Source organism: Suricata suricatta, chromosome 11 (assembly GCF_006229205.1).
Source record: "Suricata suricatta isolate VVHF042 chromosome 11, meerkat_22Aug2017_6uvM2_HiC, whole genome shotgun sequence".
Lineage (NCBI taxonomy): Eukaryota > Metazoa > Chordata > Mammalia > Carnivora > Herpestidae > Suricata > Suricata suricatta.
The window spans coordinates 59,019,083-59,039,898 of NC_043710.1; the positions used below are offsets into that span (position 1 = coordinate 59,019,083).

Below are 20,816 nucleotides of genomic sequence, written 5' to 3' on the forward strand. Positions count from 1 at the left end.
TAGGGACAATAATATCTATCTTCTACCATATGTAACGTACCTTAAGTACATGGCACTTGCTAAAGTCTATAAATGATAACAAGAGACAAAATCGTATTTTATTTCTATATATGTAAATATATATACACTTTTTATTGAATCATCCTCGAATTCCTTTTGATTTTTTTTTATTTATTTATTTTTGAGAGAGCAAGAAGGACAGCAGGGTAGAGGTAGAGAGAGGGGACAAGGATCCCAACCAGGCTCTGCACTATGAGCACAGGGCCCAACACAGGGCTTGAGCCCGTAAACTGTGAGATCACGACCCGACCTGAAACCAAGAATTGAGATGCTCAACTGACTGAGCCACCAAGGAGCCCAAATTTCTTTTCAATAACAACCAACACAAGAAAATTTCATCCTAAATTCTATACAAACAGAACTAAAGATTTCCGCTCTGATTACACAGCTTTTAGATTGCAACTTACTTTCATTCTGCAGGATGTTAATGGCATCATCCATAATGCAGTCTGGTGAAAATCCTGCAGTCTTTGATAATAAGCCCAACAACGATGCAATTTTCAATCTCACAGAGGGATCATTCTCCTGGAACAAAAGAAGGTGTTGTTAACCTTGATACTCTAGTCTCAGCTAACCAATTAACAGGAACATGGGAAACTAACATCTCAAAAGGGATTCAAAGATCCAAGTATTCTAAAGCATTATTTCTGAAATACAAACTTCAGGTGAGAGAGCTTTTCGCAAATCAGTAAGTTAAACCTAAAAACTGCAAAGTGAATGGGAATTTTTTTATGCCTTCCTGATATCGTTACCTTCCCAGCAAAAACATGCATTTAGGACTAAAAGTGCCCTTCCTCCACTGTGCAGGCACATCAGACATGAAGTTCAACAACTTGTACCACCACCCCCACCAGCACCGGGCACCCAGGGGTACAAGCACCACTGCTCTCAGAGGCCCTGAAAACTGGGTGCCGCCCCCACTGCTGCATCAAAGAGAATCTCTCACCCTACCTGCTCTTTTGAACTGCCATATTCTTATTAGAAGTCTGAGGCAGGTCAATCTAGTTATCTGGGTCTAGGGTTTGTGCCTGGGCCCCAGGTGCAAGGGAGACTAAGAAATTAGTCCGGCCCTTTTAGCCACAATACTGGGAGGTAGTCTCTAACCTGCAACAGGACTTCTACAGTGAGCAATTTCCCCCAAAGTCAAAAAGGAACATGTCCTTTTGTTCATTAGTAGCACAATATGTGGCACTACAGAGATACAAAGATAGAGATAGAGGCAGAGATAGAGATAACATATATAAATGTGAAATGGGGGGAAAAGTACCTCACCAATGGTAAAATTAGGTCAGCATGTTTCTATACCAAAGACAACATTACTTAAATGTACGCTCAAAAGATGAAGGTATGACCAACTCCCTACCTCCCATCTCTCGTTTCTAAGGAAGTGACAAAGCACAAGGAGGTCTGACGTGGGAGAAGCAACAGACATGGAGGCAGAGATCTAGAATCCTGGCATGCCACTTACCATGGATATAACCTTGGGAAAGTCATTTTCTTGGGAACTTAACCATGGGAAAGAGAAAGGGCTTTGAATTTAGCCAGATCTAAGTCTGACGCCTGGACACATAAGCTCTGTCTTGAACAGGGGAATTAACCTCTCCAAGGCTTGTCTGTGAAATGGGGCCAACAACAACCTCAGAAGGCACCGAGAAGAAACGGACTCGCACAGGAATAGCACATAGGAGGCAGGTATTAGTGCCCTTCTCCCCTCCTCTCCCGGATAAAACCCGAACTGAACCACTGCGAATATGGTACTCACAGGGGTACCATAAAGAGCAAATAAAAACACATGAAAGTTAAGGATGCACTAAGTCCAGAATATGGGAAATTCCACAGGGTGCATACCCTGCTTTAAAAAAAAAAAAAAAACAATAGTATTGGTAATGAAAAAGGGTGGGGGTGAAAATGCTGGATTTTAATTTTTTAATTAATTTTTTTGTTTTAAGAGAGAGGCTATGAGAGGATGAGAGAGGTGTGGAGGGGAAGGAGAGGATGGGGGGAGAGAAGTGGGAAGAGAAGTGGGGAGAGAGTGAGGGAGGGACAGAGGGAGAAGGAGAGGGAGAGAGAGAGAAAATGTTAAGCAGACTCCTTGCCCAACATGGAGCCCAACGCAGGCTCAATCCCACAACCCTGGGGATCATGACCTGAGCCGAAATCAAGAATCAAACACTCAACCAACTGAGCCACCCAGGGGCCCCAATGCAATGTGTGAACTTTGCTCCAAACAAACCAACTGTACCAAGTCTTCTTTAAGACAATGAGTGAAAACAACATGAACTAGGTATTTGTTGCTATTAAGGATTACTAAGTATGATTTTTTTAAGTCCTAAAAGAAGTCCTTATTTGTTAAACATAATTATTTACAGGTGAAATGATATGCTGCTTGGAATTTGCCCTACCTCAAAAAAGTTGGGGTAAATGCATCAAAACAAGAATGGTAAATTGTTGATAATTATTGAAGCTGGATAAAAATGACCTGAAGGCTCATATTTTCTCTCCATTAGTGTGTTTGTGGAGTTACCAAACAAAAGTTAACTTCTTGGAAAAATCACATGAAAGTACTGTATTCTATCTAAAATGCTAATTTAATTTGTTCATTCAACATACATACATTGAGCGCCTGCTTTGTGCCAAGGATCATTCTAGCTACTGGGGACTCAATGATGAATAAAGCAGAAGCAATTCCTGCCCTCACAGATCTCATATTCAAACGGATAAGACTGGCAAGAGAATACATATCATTTCACATGGTAAACATCCTGAAGAAGAATGAAGGGTGCAATGGGCTAATGAGAAATGTGGGAGGATATTATAGACAGGATGGTGAGGAAAGTCCACTCTGAGGATATAACTTTTAAGAGGATACTTAACTGAGTCAGAAAGAACCACAGGAAATTTTAGGGAAGAAGCATTCCAGGCAAAAGAAGGTTACAAACTCAGAATATGGGAAATTCTAAAATGCCTTATATAAAACTCTAGAAAAATGCATACAAAACTGTTAGCAGTGATTCTCTCCAGAGTAACTTATTTGTTTATTAACAGATTTGCAGGGGCAAATCTCATTCTTTTATATAGTTCTATAATGCTTGAATTTGTTACAATAAATATTGCCAATGTAATTTTTAAAGAGTATAACTTTTTAAATCTATATAAACATATGCAACCTTTCAAAAGCTTGTAGTCTTCTACAAAAAAGGAGTCTGAGCTGCTTAGCCTACCATGAAGCCCCCCCCCACCAAGACTAGCCACTGTGTCAGTTCCCACACTTCCCTACCCGATTCCATGCCGCTTCAGCTCCTGTACTTCCACTTAGATGGTTCTTCTACCTAGAACGCTTTCCCTTCTTCCACACCCACTTACTCTTGTCCAGTCGGTGTTATCAACTCCAGGAAGTTATCTCTGATCCCTTAACTGGATATGGATAACCTCCTTCTTGGACAACCTGAGGACCTTGGTGCAACCCTTTATCATGCCCTTCACCACAGTGGGCTGTACGTACTTGTGACTGCGTCTTCCCCCAACTGGCCTGTGAGCCACTAAAGTGACTGGCAGAATGCCAAGAAGACCCTCTGTACATTCTGATAAAAATAAAAGGAAGAGTAGAAGAAAAGAAGAGCCAAGTGTTCTCCTTAATTCCCTCAGTAAATGATCCATCCACTCTCTGTTCACCACGGATTCCCTGCACACGTGGAGCCGCCCCGTAACAGTCCATGAGGATACACTGCTCTCATGGAGAAGTTTAATGGGCAAGGTAGGCTTTTATCAAGTCATGTCCATTTAGTAATTACAAAATGGCAAAGTAAAAATACAGAGTTCTCTGAAAGCATGTAACATATCCCACAACTTTAAAATAACTACATATTAAGGTCAAAGAAATCCTGATCAAATTAGAGGCAGCCAGAAAAGAATGAACCACTGCTCTGAGTCATGAAGGAATACTACAACTTCCAGAACTGGAAAAAAAAAAAAACGGGGCAATGGGACTAAAATGTACACTGACATGGTAGGAGGCTAAAGAAGCAAACAGGTGGGGTGCCCGGGCGGCTCAGTCGGTTAAGCGTCCAGCTTCAGCTCAGGTCACGATCTCAAGTTCGTGGGTTCCAGCCCCACATCGAGCTATGAGCTGACAGCTAGCTCAGAGCCTGGAGCCTGCTTCAGATTCTGTATCTCCCTCTCTCTCTGACCCTCCCCTGCTCGTACTCTCTCTCTCTGTCTCTCAAAAATAAATAAAAACATTTAAAAAATTTAAAAAAAAAGCAAACAGGTATTACAGCTTTTTTGAAAACTGTGGCAAGTATCTCTGATGGTGCCTACCACGCAGCAGGAATTCAACACACATTTGTTCACTGTTGAATAAAGAAATGGATAATCTTTGCTGAAGAGCAAGAAAAACCCTTCAATGAACTATAAACAGGAGAATGACATTAACAGATCTGAATATCTGAAATATTAATCCAGCCTCAATATGATGATTGGATTGGAAGGGGCAAAAGTAGACAAATCAAGAGTATATTGCAAGTCCAGCAAAAGACATTACCAAGACTCCAACTTCTGTTAAGGGCAAGGCTAGAGAATTCAGACCCATCTTTCTGCTGAGGAAAACTAGAAAGTACTATGAATGTCAAAAAGCATGTGTGCACATACATATATATGTATCATGTATACACACAAAGTGTGGGTATGTATATACACGTGTGTATATACATGTGTGTATATACATGTGTGTATATACATGTGTGTATATACATGTGTGTACTAGAAAGTACTATGAATGTCAAAAAGCATGTGTGCACATACATATACATGTATCATGTATACACACAAAGTGTGGGTATGTATATACATGTGTGTATTTGAAAGTATTAGAAAACTAAAAGATAAATGGAGAATTAAAGGAGAATTATGCAAGGAGGGAACTCAGGCAGGTTCGCCTAAAGTGTGGGGCCGCTTTTTCTTCAGGCTTCTGCCAACCAGGAGAATGAGGCGGTGGAGAAATGAGTGGCAAATAAACAGCATTTCTGACAGCCAGGTGAGGCCAGGGGTGCAATGACCAGATAGCAAGGCTAAGGGAAGTAGGGTGAAAAAGGGCAGCCTAATAAACCCCATCACTTTGGATTAGGACCCCAAAAGACTACAACAGCATGAGTAAGAGTGAAATAAAAACCCACAGACTTTGGTAGGGACTGCAGTTCAGTTTGAATCATTTTAATTCCTCAAAGGAGAACATTTTCTTGGATTTCTACATAGAAACAAATTCTCTCTGTATTAAAACAAGTCATCCTGAGGCCCTGGGTGGCTTAGTTGGTTGAGCATCTGACGCTTGATTTCAGCTCAAGTCATGATCCCAGGGTTGTGGGATTAAGCCACACATCAGGCTCCCCTAGGATTCTCTCTCTCTCTTCCTTTGCCCCTCTCCCCCACTCTCTCTCCTTAAAATAAAAATTTTTTAATTAAAATAAGTCACCATAAGCCTTAAATTATTTTTGCAAACAATTTTGGAAATACACTGCCTAATAAGAAATAAAGCATGCTTGCAGATCAGATAACATGAATAGAAAGAAGACATAGCCAGATATCCATTTACTGGAGTTATCAGACACAGATTTTAAAGTAATTCTGCTTGGGGCTCCTGAGTGGTTCAGTTGGTTGAGTGTCTATCTGACTCTTGATTTCAACACAGATCATGAGATTGAGCCCCACATCAGCACGTGGAGGCTGCTTGAGATTCTCTCTCTCCCTCTCCTTCTGCCCCTTCCTCTGTCCCTCTCACTCTCTCAAAACTAATAAATAAAATAATTCTTCTTATGGGAACAATCAACAAAACTAAAAGGCAGCCTATGGAATGGGAAAAGATGATATACCTGATAAAGGGTTAGTATCTCTAAAGAACTTATCAAACTCAACACCCCCCAAAAAGCAAATAAGCCAGTTAAGAAATGAACAGAAGACATGAAGAGACATTTTTCCAAAGAAGATATCCAGATGGCTAATAGACACATGAAAAGATGCTCAAAATCACTCATCATCAGGGAAATATAAGTCAAAACCTTGAAGAGACCACCACCTCACATCTGTCAGAATGACTAAAATTAGTAACACAGGAAACAACAGGTATTGGTGCAGAGAAAGGAGAACCCTTTTGCACTGCTGGTGGGAATGCAAACTGGTGCAGCCACTCTGGAGAACAGGATGGAGCTTCCTCAAAAAGTTAAAAACAGAACTATCCTATCACCCAGCAACTACACTACTAGTTATTTACCCAAAGAACACAAAGACACAGATTCAAAGGGGTACATCCACTCTGATGTTTACAGCAGCATTATCAACAATAGCCAAACTATGGAAAGAGCCCAAATGTCCACTGGCTGATACGCGGACGTGGTATATATACATAATGGAATATTTCTCAGCCATCAGAGTGAATGAAATCTTGCCATTTGCAACAACATGGATGGAACTTGAGTGTATTATGCTAGGCAAAGTTAAGTCAGAGAAAAACAAATACCATATGATTTCATTCATATGTGGAATTTAAGAAAGAAAACAGATTAACATATGGGAGGGAGATAAAAAAAAAAAAAAGGAAAACAAACCATAAGAGACTCTTTACAAGAGAAAACAAACTAAGAGTTGATGGAGAAAGGTCGGGAGATGGGCTAGATGGGGGGTGGATGTTAAGGAGGGCACTTGTTAGGATGAGTGCTGGGTGTTGTATGGGAGTGATGAACCACTGAATTCTACTCCGGAAGCCAATACTGCACTGTACGTTAACTAAAATTTGAATAAAAATTTGTTTTGTTACAATTTTATTTTGATAAAATTATTATTTATTAAGATAAAAACAAAATTGAGAATTTCACTGGAGAACTAGAATTTTAAAAAGAAAGTAAATTATAGAAATGACACAAAAGCAATAAATGAAATTAAGAACAAATGGACTGGTTTAACAAGAGACTAGACAAGGTAAAGAGAGAATTAGGTCCAAAATGAAGCACAAGGAGACAGAAGAATGAAAATTCTAAAGAGAAGATAATAGAATAAAATGAAATGTCTGGGGTGTCTGGGTGGCTCAGTCAGCTAAGAGTCCAACTCCTGATTTCAGCTCAAGTCATGAACTGATGGTTCACGAGGACTGAGGCCCACACCAGGCTATGGGCTGACAGTATGGAGCTTGCTTAGGGGTCTCTCTCGCCTTCTCTCTCTCTGCCCTTCCCCCATTCACACTCTCTCTCTAGATAAATAATAATCTTAAAAAAAATAAAAAGTAAAAATTTAAAAAATAAACAAACTGCAAGAATGCGAGTAAAATAAAACTTTTCCATACAAAAAACACAAAGAAGGATCATCAGTAAACGTATAATAAATGTAAATATCAGAAGGTATTCTTCACCCAAAAGGAAAATAATTCCAGATGAATTGTCACAGATCCAAGAAAGAAAGTAAAGCAGTACCTACATCTGAGCAGATGATAACTATGGAGGTAAATCTAAATGAAATTGCCTGTATAACATTGTCTTACAGAGTGAAAAATGGAAACATAAAACTATACTCACATGTAAGTCAGGAAGACAGATGAATGGAGGTAAGTCCTCACGCTATCCAAAATGGTAACTGTGTCATATAACATTTGACTTTGATCAAAGTCAAGAATTCATATTGTATTATACTTTGATAAAAATAAAATTAAATTTTTAAAATTTTCACTTCAAAGTTTTAAAAAATCATGCTGTAATATCTAGGTTAACCAGTAAAAAAGTATAAAAGAATGTATAATTCCTGGGGCGCCTGGGTGGCTAAGGTCGGTTAAGCATCTGACTTTAGCTCAGGTCATGATCTCACTGCTCCTGAGCTTGAGCCCCACATCAGGCTCTGTGCCGATAGCTTGGAGCCTGGAGCCTGCTTCCAATTCTGTGTCTCCCTCTCTCTCTGCCCTTCCCTCACTCACACTCTGTCTCTCTCTCTCTCTCAAAAATAAACAAATGTTAAAAAAAAAAAAAAAGAATGTATAATTCCCAAACTAATAAAGAGGGGTGGTGGGAAGAAAAAAAAAAAAAAGAATTCAAAAGATGGCAAGAAACAAGGGAAAAAAGAACATTAAACAGGTATGACATATTGAAGGCATTTTTTAAATATTTATTTATTTTTGAGAGAGGGGGAGATAGAATGTGAGCAGGGGAGGGGCAGAGAGAGGAGGAGACACAGAATCTGAAGCAGGCTCCAAGCTCTCAGTTCTCAGCACAGATCCTGACACGGGGCTCAAACTCAGTCTGCGAGATCATGATCTGAGCTGAAGTCAAACACTTAACCGACTAAGCCACGCAGCTGCCCCACAAATAGAAAGCATTTAATAAGAAGGGTAGATTTTAAACCCATATACAATAATTATGTTAAATATAATGAACTAGGGGCACATGGGTGGCTCAGCCGTTTGAGCGTCTGGCTTTGGCTCAGGTCATGATCTCACGGTTCGTGGGTTCGAGCCCCACATCGGGCTCTGTGCTGACAGCTAGCTCAGAGCCTGGAGCCTGCTTCGGATTTTGTGTCTCCTTCTCTCTGACCCTCCCCTGCTCGTGCTGTCTCTCTCTGTCTTTCAAAAATAAATTTAAAAAAATATAATGAATTAAATGATCCGTTTAAAAAACATTTTTTTTACCAACTAACTGCATGCTGTTCATATCATATCTAAAACAAAAATGTTATAAAAATGATGAAAATAAAAGTTGGTATATCATACAAACTATAACCAAAAGATAGCTGATTTCATTATATTAATATTAAACAAAGCCATTATTTGCTGATATATTTGTAAAAAATTGAAAATAATCTACATATAATGTATTAAAATTGTTAAATGAGCCTAGCAAGGTTATAAGATATGAATTAATGAATAGAAGCCAACTGCATTTCTGAATATCAGCTATGTACTGTTAGAAAGTGAAATATTAAAAATATTCTCATTTATAATAACAAAATATTAAATATTTAAAAATAACTAACAAAATATACAAAACCCCTATGCAGAAAACTATAAAACAGTATTAAAATAGGAATGTGCCTTGTTTATGGATTGGAAAACCCAATACTACAAAATGTCAGTCCCCAAATGTCATCAGAGTTAATGCAATCCTAATTAAAATCCTAACAGAAATTTTGTTTTGGGGCAGAATTTCACAAGCTGATTTCAAAATTCATAAAGAAATGAGAAGATCAAGAATAACTAAGAGCAAAGTAAGTGAACTTGTCCTATCAGACATCAAAATTGATTATAATGGTATGCTAAGACAGCACGGTACTGGCATAAGAATAGACAAATAGACCAATGGAATAGAATAAAAAGTCCTGAAATACCCATATACAGACACTTCATTTACCACAAACGTGGTATTGCAGAAAAATGGAGAAAGGACATTTTTTTTCAATAAGTGGTGCTGGGACATTTGGATTTCCATATACCCAAGCAACATACACACAAATCAATACCACGTGTGGAAAGCAAATAATAAAGCTTCTAATAACAATGTAGCAAAATTTTTCAATAGCTCAGGGTAGGCAAACCCTTCCTACATCAGATAAGAAAAGCCCAAAAATGAATGAAAAGCTTGTCAAGTTGGGCTACATAAAGAACTTCTTTTCATCAAAATACAACATTAAGGGACTAAAATGGAAGAAGACATTTGAAACACATATAACCATTAAATCTATTAAAGAACTTGTACGCAGAATATAAAGAATCCACACACAAAAATAAGGAAAAAGAAAAATACGCAAGAGACATAAACAAGCATTACCCAAAAAGATACCCAAATGGCCAATTAAACATATTACGTCATCAGAAATCCAAGGAATGCAAATTAAGGCCACCATGATACACCACACACATTCACAGGAACAGTCAAATGAACAGGATCAACAATCCCCACTGTTGGCAAATATGTGGAGCTGGAATTCTCACATAGTGCTAACAGGGGTATAAACCAGTACTGCCACTTCGGAAAAGTTGGCTCCATAATTCCACTGCAGGGTACACAAAACACAGAAATGTAACACATGCACACCAGGAGACCTGTACAAAAACGCTCAAGGCACTGTTTCTTGTAATAGTTAAAAAGTGGAGATAGCCTAAAAGTCCATCAATAATGGAATGGATAAATAAATTGGGGTACATTCGTACAATGAAATCTTCTGCTGTGGTGAAAATGAATGAACTACAGTGACCATCAACAATAAGGATGAAGACCAGAGGCAGAATTCTGAGCAAAAGCCACACATAAAAAGATACATACTGTATTGTCTAATCATATGAAGTTTAAAAAGAAAAAGGGACAAAAATAAACGGTAAAAAAAATTTTTTAAGGTAATCAATACCCTGAAAGTCAGGACAGTGGTGGTGATCTTTTGGGAAAGATGTAAATCATTAGAGGGGAATTTGAGGAGGCTTATGGAAGGTTGAAAATACTCCCTTTCTTGACCTGGATGTTGGTTACACGCTGTGTTCACACTGTGGTAGATCAAAAGGCTATATGAGGTTGTTCTACATATTCTTCTTTATGTGTTACAGTTCAGAGTAAGATTTTCAAAATACAGTTACTTGGATTACTGAGGTAACAGTGGAAACACGAGATATTCCGAAAGTAAAATCAACAAGACTTGGTGAGGAAGGAAAGATGGGGAGAGGAAACGGTAAATGATCTTTCTCAGGTTTCTGATTTAAGGGTCTACACTGACAATGGTAACATTTCCTGAGATAAGGTAGACTGGGGAGTGAAGGGAGAGCCTCAATTCATTTTTTAATTTTTTTTATGTTTTTTTTTAAAAATATTTTTTAATGTTTTAATTTATTTTTGATACAGAGAGAGACAGAGCATGAGAGGGGGAGGGTCAGAGAGGGAGACACAGAACCGGAAGCAGGCTCCAGGCTCTGAGCTGTCAGCACAGAGCCTGACGCGGGGCTCGAACCCACGAATGTGAGATCTGACCTGAGCCCAAGTCGGAGGCCTAACCGACTGAGCCACCCAGGCGCCCCTCAATTCAGTTTTAAATATAAAGAAGAGCCAATCCTTTTGTGGACTTCAAATCACTGAAATATCACAGAATCAAATAATTGTCTTTCAAGGACAACAGACTAGTCAAATACTACTCAAAAATAATTTGGAGTGAGAGAGGACAGGAGGAGTGCTATGTAGCCTTTCAATGGTCCGGAATGGAGTCACAGACCTCCAAACACAAGAGGGCTGCAGAGAAAGCAGAAGTAATAAGCCTAGCAGATAAGAGGGAGGCAAAGAGGCAAGATTGAGACAAAAAAGAAGAGAGCGTCTGACGAGTGACATTCGTTATCCATCTGGACACTTTACTTAAGTTCTTCTACTTTGTGAAATTATCCCCTGGTGCCCTCAACACCGCAGCTTAAAACAAATTGCTTACAGGGAAGCCCTCTCTAATAACTGCTCTTCTCACCATTCACTCTCTCCTGGTTCACGCTTTCATCAGCTTGCTACAGACTTACCAGTCTCCTAGTTGGACACCTAACACCCATCTCGCCCTCATCCAATTCCTCCATCCTCCATTCTGTTCCCAGAGTGACATGTGTAAAAGAAAGCCCACATAGTAAAATACAAGGCCCTTCAATATTTCTAGTCTTATCTCTTAAAGAGCTTTCAACCTAAAATCTATACCAGCTAACTGCATTTCTTCTAATGTGATGGGCTATTTCACATTGCCCTGCCTTTGAACCCACAACTGCTCCTCCTTTCTAAAATGCCTTTCCTCCTGTTTTCCAAATGGCCCAAATCTGTTTTCTAAGACTCCTCTCAGGCATCTCTCCTACTCTATAATGCCTTTCTAGACCTCTGTTCCCGAGTAAAACTGATTACCTTCTTCTTTGAGGTCACATCATAACCTGTCCCAGATTTCATAGCACCTAGGACACTGTGTTGTTATTATCCATTTATAGTGTTACCTACCCAACTAGACTCAGATCAGGGATCACATAATCATCTCTGTATCTCCAACATGTAGCACATGGCTGGCACAGAGTTAGGGCATTTTGAGAAAATGAAAAAAAAAATGAACAAATGAACAACTTTAGCTCTTACTACTTACTACATATGGTCTTTGTTCTACCAACTAACAACTTTACTGCTAGCCGCTAAAGGACAAGGAACATGCCTCACAGTTCTACATCTTCCACAGCATCGAGCACATAGTATAAGTAAAGAAACTCTCGTGTGAAAGAAGTCTAAATACTGCTACCCGACGACAAAAATATTTGGAAGACAGAAGCAGAGGCCCAAGTAGTTTATCTACTAAAATATAAGAGACCACATATCTGGCTAACAGAAGAAAGGATAAAAAAACAAAAAACCAAAAAAACCCACTATGGTCATCCATCTAGAACTGGATGCACTTGGCATCTCTCCTCATTTCCTCTGGGGCTACAATATGCTAGACTAACACGAGCAGCATGGCCTGTTTAAAGAGCCTGGGGTATGACATCAGAAGATCTGAATTCAATTTTTATTTCAGACATGACAATGGTATTATGATTATGTCTGTTAAATGAGTCTTTATTGTTGGGGTGCCTGGGTGGCTCAGTAAGTTAAGCATCCGACTCTTGGTTCTGGCTCAAGTCATGATCTCAGTTTTGTGGGTTCGAGCCTTGCATCAGGCTCTGTCCTGGCAGCATGGAGCTTGCTTCTCTCTCTCTCCCTCCCTCTCTCAGCCCCTCCCACACTTACACTGTCTCTCTCTCACATAAATAAACCTAAAAAAAAGTCTTTATTGTTTAGAGATATAAATTGAAATTTATGAACAAATGGTAAGATGCCAGGGAGAATCTGGTGGAGAGGTAAGAGTGGAGGAAGTGGGGTAGGGGGCATGGGAATAAAACAAGTTTGGCCACAAAATGGTAACTGTTGGAAGGAGGGTAATAGGTACACAGAAATTAAACTGTTCTCTTTACTTATGTATATATATTTGAAATGTTTCATGACAAAAAGTTACCCCAAAAAAAAAAAACAAAACAAAACAACTCAGATTCAAATCCAGACCTAACTAGGTCACCTTGGATACTAAACTACTCCAAATTTAGTTCCTTATTACAGATATAACAATGGTGATGTCATCAAGATTAAATATCACATGTGGAAAGAGCTTTCTAAACTCCAACACACTAGATAAATGTTGGCTATTCTTAGAAGTATTGTTACAGATGATTAGTGGTAACAAAGATATATTATCATATAATAGATGGTAAATATTCCTAAGAAAATAAATCACTAAGTGTCTGAAATCTGGAGAACAGAAACCCAGATTTAATTCATGTAAAACATGAAGGAAGCATTTATTAACACCCCTCAGTGTTCTAGGGACATTGCCAGGCACTGGGACAGAGAGAAACAGATTTGTAGTCTCTGAACTTAGGGGCTTAAAGTCTGAAGGAGAAAGACATGTGATGAACAATGGTAATACTAAGAGCTAATAAATGTGCTAAGAGGCCTGTCCAGTACCCAGAAAAATGCTGGATATATATAAAAACCACTTGTTAACAGAGTAAAAAGTCTTACAAAGCATACACTCATTCATTTAACAGATACTAATTTTACCACACACTGTCAACTTAAATCAACTATCCAGTTAAAAAAACAAAAATCCCTGTTCAAGATGAGCTTCCATTCTAGTATGGGGAAATGGACAAGGAACAAAATAAATTAAAAAATTATATGGACTATGAGAAGTTGGTAAGTGCTATGGAGAAAAAACCAAGGAAGGGGGCCGGGTGGTTCTGGGGTAGAATAGGCACTTTCATCTTTAAATACAGGGATTAAAAAAAAAAAAAAAAAGGCCTTAATGAAAAAGTGACATTTGAGCTAAGACTTGAACAAAGTGTGGGAAGCAGACATATGAACATCTGAGGGAAGTGTTCTAGAAGAAGGAAACATAAGTGAAACACTTTGAGGAAAGAATGGGTGTGGCAGCGAAAGTGGCAGACCAGATAATAGGGCAGTGGGAGGGAGAGAGCGGTGCTAGGCCAGTGGAACATGTGAAAAGACATGGGTTTCTGAAAACCCACAAGGTCTTTGGACAACTGCAAACATTTCTGATTAAGCTACAACATTATAGGTTTAAAGGAAAAGGCCCTTTATGTCATACAGAAAAGACTTAAATAATCATAGTTTATAGAAGGAAGAGAGGGGCGCCTGGGTGGCTCAGTCGGTTAAGCCTCCGGCTTCAGCTCAGGTCAGATCTCACGTTCGTGGGTTCGAGCCCTGCGTCAGGCTCTGTTCTGACAGTTCAGAGCCTAGAGCCTGCTTTCGGTTCTGTGTCTCCTTCTCTCTCTGCCCCTCCCCCTCTCTTGCTCTGTCTCTCTCTGTATCAAAAATAAATAAAACATTAATTAAAAAAAGAGTTTTATTTAAAAAAAAAGAAAGGAAGAAGAGAGACTGAAGGGAAAAATAAGGTTTTGCAAGTGAACGTTTGAAGACAGTACATGCATCCTCACAGATGCAATATGAAATACAAATCATCATCTCTAATGTATTCTAAAATATGCCTAAAAATTTCTAAAATATGCTTAACCTAAATCTAACTAAGCCTATACTTATATCTTTCAGTTTCAGTATATCTTTCAGTTCCTAATAAATAAAAGGGATAGAGAAGCAAGTTAACCCCCAGGCAAGTAAACAAATTCAGAAAACAAGACATTTTATAATCGACTGAGTTTACCACCAAATAATAAATTTGTTCTAGATTAAAAAATAAATTCATTCTAGATTTAAAAAGACCAGTGCCATGTATGAATAGTGTTGGCATTTTTATTTCCAGCTCAACTGACTGAGCCACTCAGGTGCCCCAAAGTGTCTAACTCTTGATTTCGACTCAGGTCATGATTTCAGAGTCGGACTGAGCCCCACATTGGGCTCCAAGCTGAGCATAGAGATTGCTTAGGGTTCTCTCTCCCTCCCTCTGTCCCTCCCCTGAGCTCGAGTATGCATGCACACACACACATGCGCTCTCTTGCTCTCTCTCAAAATAAATACATTTTTTAAGTCCCTTACTGAACAATTTAGGGGAAAATATCATGCTACTTTAAAAAAAGAAAACTTTAGGAAAACAAATATAGGGAACAGATTTGGCAACATATTAGTTAACTATTACATCCCAGAAATGAGTATTTGGCAGTTCATTATAGTATTGTCTCTACTTTTCTAAAGGCTTAATAATTTTCATAATTAAAGTTTAGAACTCTGATTTATCTGTGACTCAAATATTTGGAAATAATTTCTTCTCTTTTACTTCAGATATTACTTAAAAAACTGAAAAATAATACATCTTGTGATTTCAGGATTTGGATCTTTTTTCTCTCTGCATCTATAGTGCCTGGCACACAGAAGGCACTGCTGAATGAACACCTCCTTGCTTATTTTGCCATACTAACCCATTCTGTAGACATGATACAGTTCTCACACATGCTCCCATCAGATCCTCAAGACCATCTTACCTTATAATAATGTTCCAAGAGAATCCTGACCACTCCCTCCACACTTTCTGCTTCAACAGGCTTCCTGGCAAACTGGAGCAGGTACTGCAAAGCATCTGCTGGGGAGGTAGCTTTACACAGATCTATGTGGAGTGCTGCAGATTTACTTGGTTTTGTCAATCGGAGTTTCTTGGTTGCAATTTCCTCCTGTTGTTGCTACAAGGAAGTAGGAAAGACATGAAAACAGTCTGCAAATTTAACTTTGCCTCATTCCCTTCCACTATGCAATGTATTTAGCTAATGGACCTCACTTTAGGAAAAAGCAGCATTATGAACAGAAAAAGCACACTAGATTGGAGACAAGGTTAAGAGTCCCCATTTGCTTTTCACTAGCTCCCACCACTTTGGGCCAGTCATTTCATTTCTCCAAGTCTCAGTTTCTTTCTCTGTGATGTAAGTCCACTAACATTTGGTTCTGCCTATCTCTTAGGACTGTCATAGCTTTAGGGTTAAAAGGACACACAAAGGATCTGCTCCATTCTTTATTTAAAAAGAAATCTCAATTCTCTAAATATATATTGACTATGCTGAGCCACCCAGCAGGCTCAGCTTCCCTCCTGAGAAAACTGAACTGATGGGAACTGTCTGCAGCTTACACTGAGTAAAGTTTTCCCCTTACTCCAGATGACTACCCAAACCATTCTGCCTTTATTCAAAGAATGGTTGGTGTAAAAAAATTTGCAAACTGTAACCACTTAACAATTTTTTCTTAACTGAATAATTATTCAGCATTAGGAGTTGTGTCTGAGTTCCAATTCTGCTGCTGTCCTAAGTTATGATTCTTACCTTTATTATTTGTAAAATGAGAATGATGACACTACTGCTAGTCTTTCTCTACTCGGGATCATCATGTGAACCATAAGACACACAAAATTATTTGAGTAACTATTTTCTTAATTCTCCCAAGGATGGTGCAGAACTAGAAGCTTTCTAGATGCATTTGTTGCAAATAATGGGTGCCAAAAAGTCCACATAAAAGGGAACCTGTCACTCTAGGGCTTACGTCAGGCTCTGATGAGTAGGTAGAGAAAGCATCATAACAGAAGGCAAACGTTGTATTCAGTAATTTTCCTTACATCCAATGCATCATTTTGATATCCTGAGCAATCACCTCTTTACAAATGTACATTTCTACAGAGAAAAGATTAGACTCATTCTAGTCAGGAACATAGTATGACATGATAAAGAGACCAAGGATTTTGAAGAAAAGGAATTTGGGTGAAGGAGGCCTGTCCTTCTTCTATAAAAGGGAATACAGTACCTATATTGTACGGATATTTGAGAAGTCTCTGCCTGTAACTGTACAAATGCATAAGCATAAAATGCATACCAGTTCTCTCTCCTTCCTTATCTTCATAGCAGACGGAAAGATAGAGGCACTAAGATATCATTTCATAACTGTATGGTAATGATTAATACAGAATGAAGTAAAGACATGAGTTTTTTCCCTAAAATCCTTGCTCATTCCCATCCTTTTCTGCACAAACTCATTCTTCAGTGGTATCTACGCTCCAATCAGTTCACAAACTGAGAAAGATTTCTTTTCCTAGAGAGTACTAAGAGGGAAGACAAACCAATATCTGCTATCAGTCAACCATCAATAACATTTTAGTGAGCCAGGACCTATAGTCTATCCAGGGGTGATAAAGTTAGACCTGAGCTGGAGGCAAGGCTGTGATAAATACATGACACATTAGAAGCCTAAGGGCACAACATCCTGACTTTGTGACTTTTAACATCCTGGCCTTAAGGCTCCCAACACCCTGCAGCTGACAGAGCCCCAAGTTCAGAACTTGCAGCTCTCCTCTTCAACCTCAGCCCGAGTCACCTATACCTTCATTAAAAGCCATAACAGTTCCAGCGTGAACCTTGCAGAGCCAAGAACTCCCCCTCCCAACCAGTAGGAGTCCCTTAGATGACTGAAAACAAACTCACTTGGAGATAGCCCTGGCTGTCTATGACCTATAATCTATGCAAACACAAAAAAAAATCCCTAGCTCCAGTGCAGTAACCACTTCTGAGTCTGCCCACTCTGTGTCCTTGAAAGTGTGCTGTCCTTAATAAACTGCTTTGTGCTTGCTACATTCCTTCTGACCATCTTCATTCAAGTTTGGATCATCACACAACTCTTTCTATGGGGAATCCAAGAAGTGAGACCTCCATTCATATAATATACAATGCAGACTCTCTCACTCATAAGAGGGAACACAGATGAAGCAGGCATTATCTCTGTTCTTAAGTAGCCCAGACTGGTAGGGAGATATGTACATTGTGTAAAATTAATAAAGGGAAAACGCATTAAAATTGAGGCTAGAGGGGCGCCTGGGTGGCTCAGTCGGTTAAGCCTCCGGCTTCGGCTCAGGTCAGATCTCACGTTCGTGGGTTCGAGCCCCGCGTCAGGCTCTGTGCTGCCTGCTAGCTCAGAGCCTGGAGCCTGCTTCCGGTTCTGTGTCTCCCTCTCTCTCTGACCCTCCCCCTCTCATGCTCTGTCTCTCTCTGTATCAAAAATAAATAAAACATTAAAAAAAATTTTTTTTAAAAATTGAGGCTAGTAGGAGGAACAGTACTACTCAAGAGTCAACTAAGGAAAGAACTGTCCATTATAGGGTCCAACAGAAGAATCAACAGGAAACAATCAATTATAGGCTCCAAAAGGGAAAGATGTACATGGCCTCTCCTACAAGAAATTAACCACCCTTACAACCCAGCCAATGAGAAACTCTCATCACCCCAGACTTTCCCTTCAAAACAGCCTCTCCTCGAGGTGCGTGGGTGGCTCAGTCATTTGAGCATAAGACTTTGGCTGAGGTCATGATCTCATGGTTCCTAGGTTCCAGCCCTGCATCAGGCTCACTGCTGTCACTGTAGAGCCCGCAGAGAGTTCCCCTCTCTATCCCTCTCTCACTCAAAAATAAACATTAAAAAAAAAAAAAAACCTCTCCTGACTTCCTTCTTCTCCATAAAATAAGGGTCCTCTCCTTGGTTTGCTGAACTTGCCTATGGTTTTGCCATAGCGTGCATGTGCCAAATAACAGTTGTTATTCCCCCAAAAACACATTTTTGCTGGTAAAATAACTATTTTTAAGGTCAACAACTAGTAATTATAGTAGCACTGAGAAATAAGTACAAATAAATGAGTACAGAGTATTTGCTACAGAAGCAGGGGAGGAAGACAAAACTCATGCTTAGGTTTTAGTTTAGGGCAAGGGAAACAGACCCAGAAAATTCCAGAAAGCAAACCACAGAAGGAGCTCTGTGAAATAAGAAAAACTTTCCTGAGGAGGCCCCTGGCTGGCTCAGCCCGTGTAGCATTAGATTCTTGATCAGCGCGGTGAGTTCAAGCCCCACATCGGGCACAGAGATTACTTAAAAATAAAAAATAATTTAAAAAACACTTTCCTGAATCTTGACTCATTCTAAAAGTTCATGAAAACCAGTTTCATGTAAAATGGAGCAACAAAAAGTGTCAACGTGAAATCCCAAAGTTATTTTAACAAAAAAAATAAGGCGCAGACTAGCTTCCCCACAGTGGGAATATGCTACAAAGACGTGATAAGTGAAATAAGTGAAAAGAGGAAGAAAAACTTGATTTTTCAATGGAATCACCTCTCAGTAGTATAATCACAGGATATGTTTTTCTGTCTCTCCCACTTGTCTGTGAGCTCCTAAAAGACAAGGACCCTAACTAACCTTTATTGGACTTTGTTGCTCAACACCTTTCACTATACCTGATACACAGCAACCACTCATTTAGTCAATAACCTGTTGCTGGAGGAATGAATTAAACATTTAAGGACGGTTTCCTGCTGGGTGGTCTGTCTTGCTACCCTAGAAGTCTAAGGATCTAGGAGTACTCTACGGATCTAAAGATGCTTTTGATCTACTAGCATCAACTGAGAGTTGTCAGAAATGCAGAATATTGCCTCATCTCCCCCACCCTATTGAGTATAATCTAGACTTTAACAAGATCACCAGGTATTTGCATAAAAAATTGAGAAGCAGCACACTTGAGACACCCAGGGATCAATCACGACTTTAGCAACACCTATGAGGAGACAAATGGAGAATCACTGCTCCTCCGACAAGGGCTCGACTCACCTGTCCTTAACTGCAAAGGAATAAAGTACTTTGCCCTACTTCCTACGTAAGCTGTTCCACCAATGAAGAGTTCTGCCCCTATGCAGCCTGTGACCCTCACCAGCTTTGGCTGGGTCTAGAGATTTCTAAAGGCTCCTCTTTCAACCCCTTAGAGTTTTGCATACAACCAACTTGTCCCGGGGCGTTTTTGAAATGGAGTTGAGAGGAGCTCTACCAGGTATTGGCTCTGAATCCTGTTATCCCTCCAGAAGCTTTCAAGTCCACATCCGTAAAACGAAGATGCTAATGTAACCCGAAAAGACTGAAATAACGGATAAGACATCTTCGTAAACTGTAAAGTGCTTTTGTTCTCGAAAATAATTTTATTTTTTTAGTAGTGTCAGACTACACATATTAATAATGACGACTACAGCAGCTGCAAACGAACACGCCCACTTAAGTGTAGTTCAAGAGAGCCTATCTAAGTAAGTCGGCACTCAACCTAGGTTTGCGGCGGCTGTTTTGAAAAAGTGTCTGGAACGTGCATAAGCTTCCCCGCCCGGGCCTGGTTCCAGGACCTTTCCTTCCGTAAATTACCTGAACCACCTTAGTGAATTCCTCGTACACTCGCTTCTTTAGGTGCGCCGCCATGACTGCCCGCGGACCCTCTCAGCATCCGTACTCGACGAGGGAGGCGGGGTGGGGAGGGGTGTGGAGGAATCCGGAAAACTTGTCTAGGCCTGAGGAACTCGCCACAGTCCCACAAGGCAGTGGGGCTCTGGGAAAGAGAGGCCTCTTCCTGCTGCTCGACTGCCCTGCTGCGGCGCAGCCCAATTTGTCCGCCTACGCCTCTGGCCCCGCCTGAACGAAAATGCAGGCGCAGAGTGAGGGGGTGGTGCCTCTGGTGGGAGGAGACTGGACTGGAAGAGTGGAGCAGCCAATGGAAGCCTTTGAGGGCTTGCCGGTGGTCTCAAAGTGCTCAGAAGACGGCCGCTGAGCAGAGCCAAGGGAGGGTGGAAGTATACAGAGCAAAAGGCAAAGGCAGGATGATCCAGAGCTAGAAGCAAAACATGCGGCTGTGTGAGGACTTTCACTTGAGGAGGCCCGGCTGGCGTTCTCATCGTCCTTTGCCGTTCACGTT

General features: G+C 40.0%; 1 protein-coding gene across 2 annotated transcripts in view; it reads right to left on the reverse strand.

The window, feature by feature from the left end:
• INTS4 (integrator complex subunit 4) overlaps positions 1–20,436 on the reverse strand; it is a 111,927-nt gene extending 91,491 nt beyond the window's left edge. Inside the window, exons 1-3 of one of the 2 annotated variants that reach the window (XM_029914851.1) lie at positions 20,273–20,436; positions 15,560–15,754; positions 468–585 (exon numbers count right to left, since the gene is read on the reverse strand). In XM_029914851.1, the coding sequence (XP_029770711.1) occupies positions 468–585; positions 15,560–15,754; positions 20,273–20,326 (367 nt within the window). In that variant the 5' untranslated portion in view covers positions 20,327–20,436. The remainder of the gene's footprint in view (positions 1–467; positions 586–15,559; positions 15,755–20,272) is intronic. The other variant, XM_029914852.1, reaches the window with a different exon arrangement.
• Between the last annotated feature and the right edge of the window lie 380 nt (positions 20,437–20,816).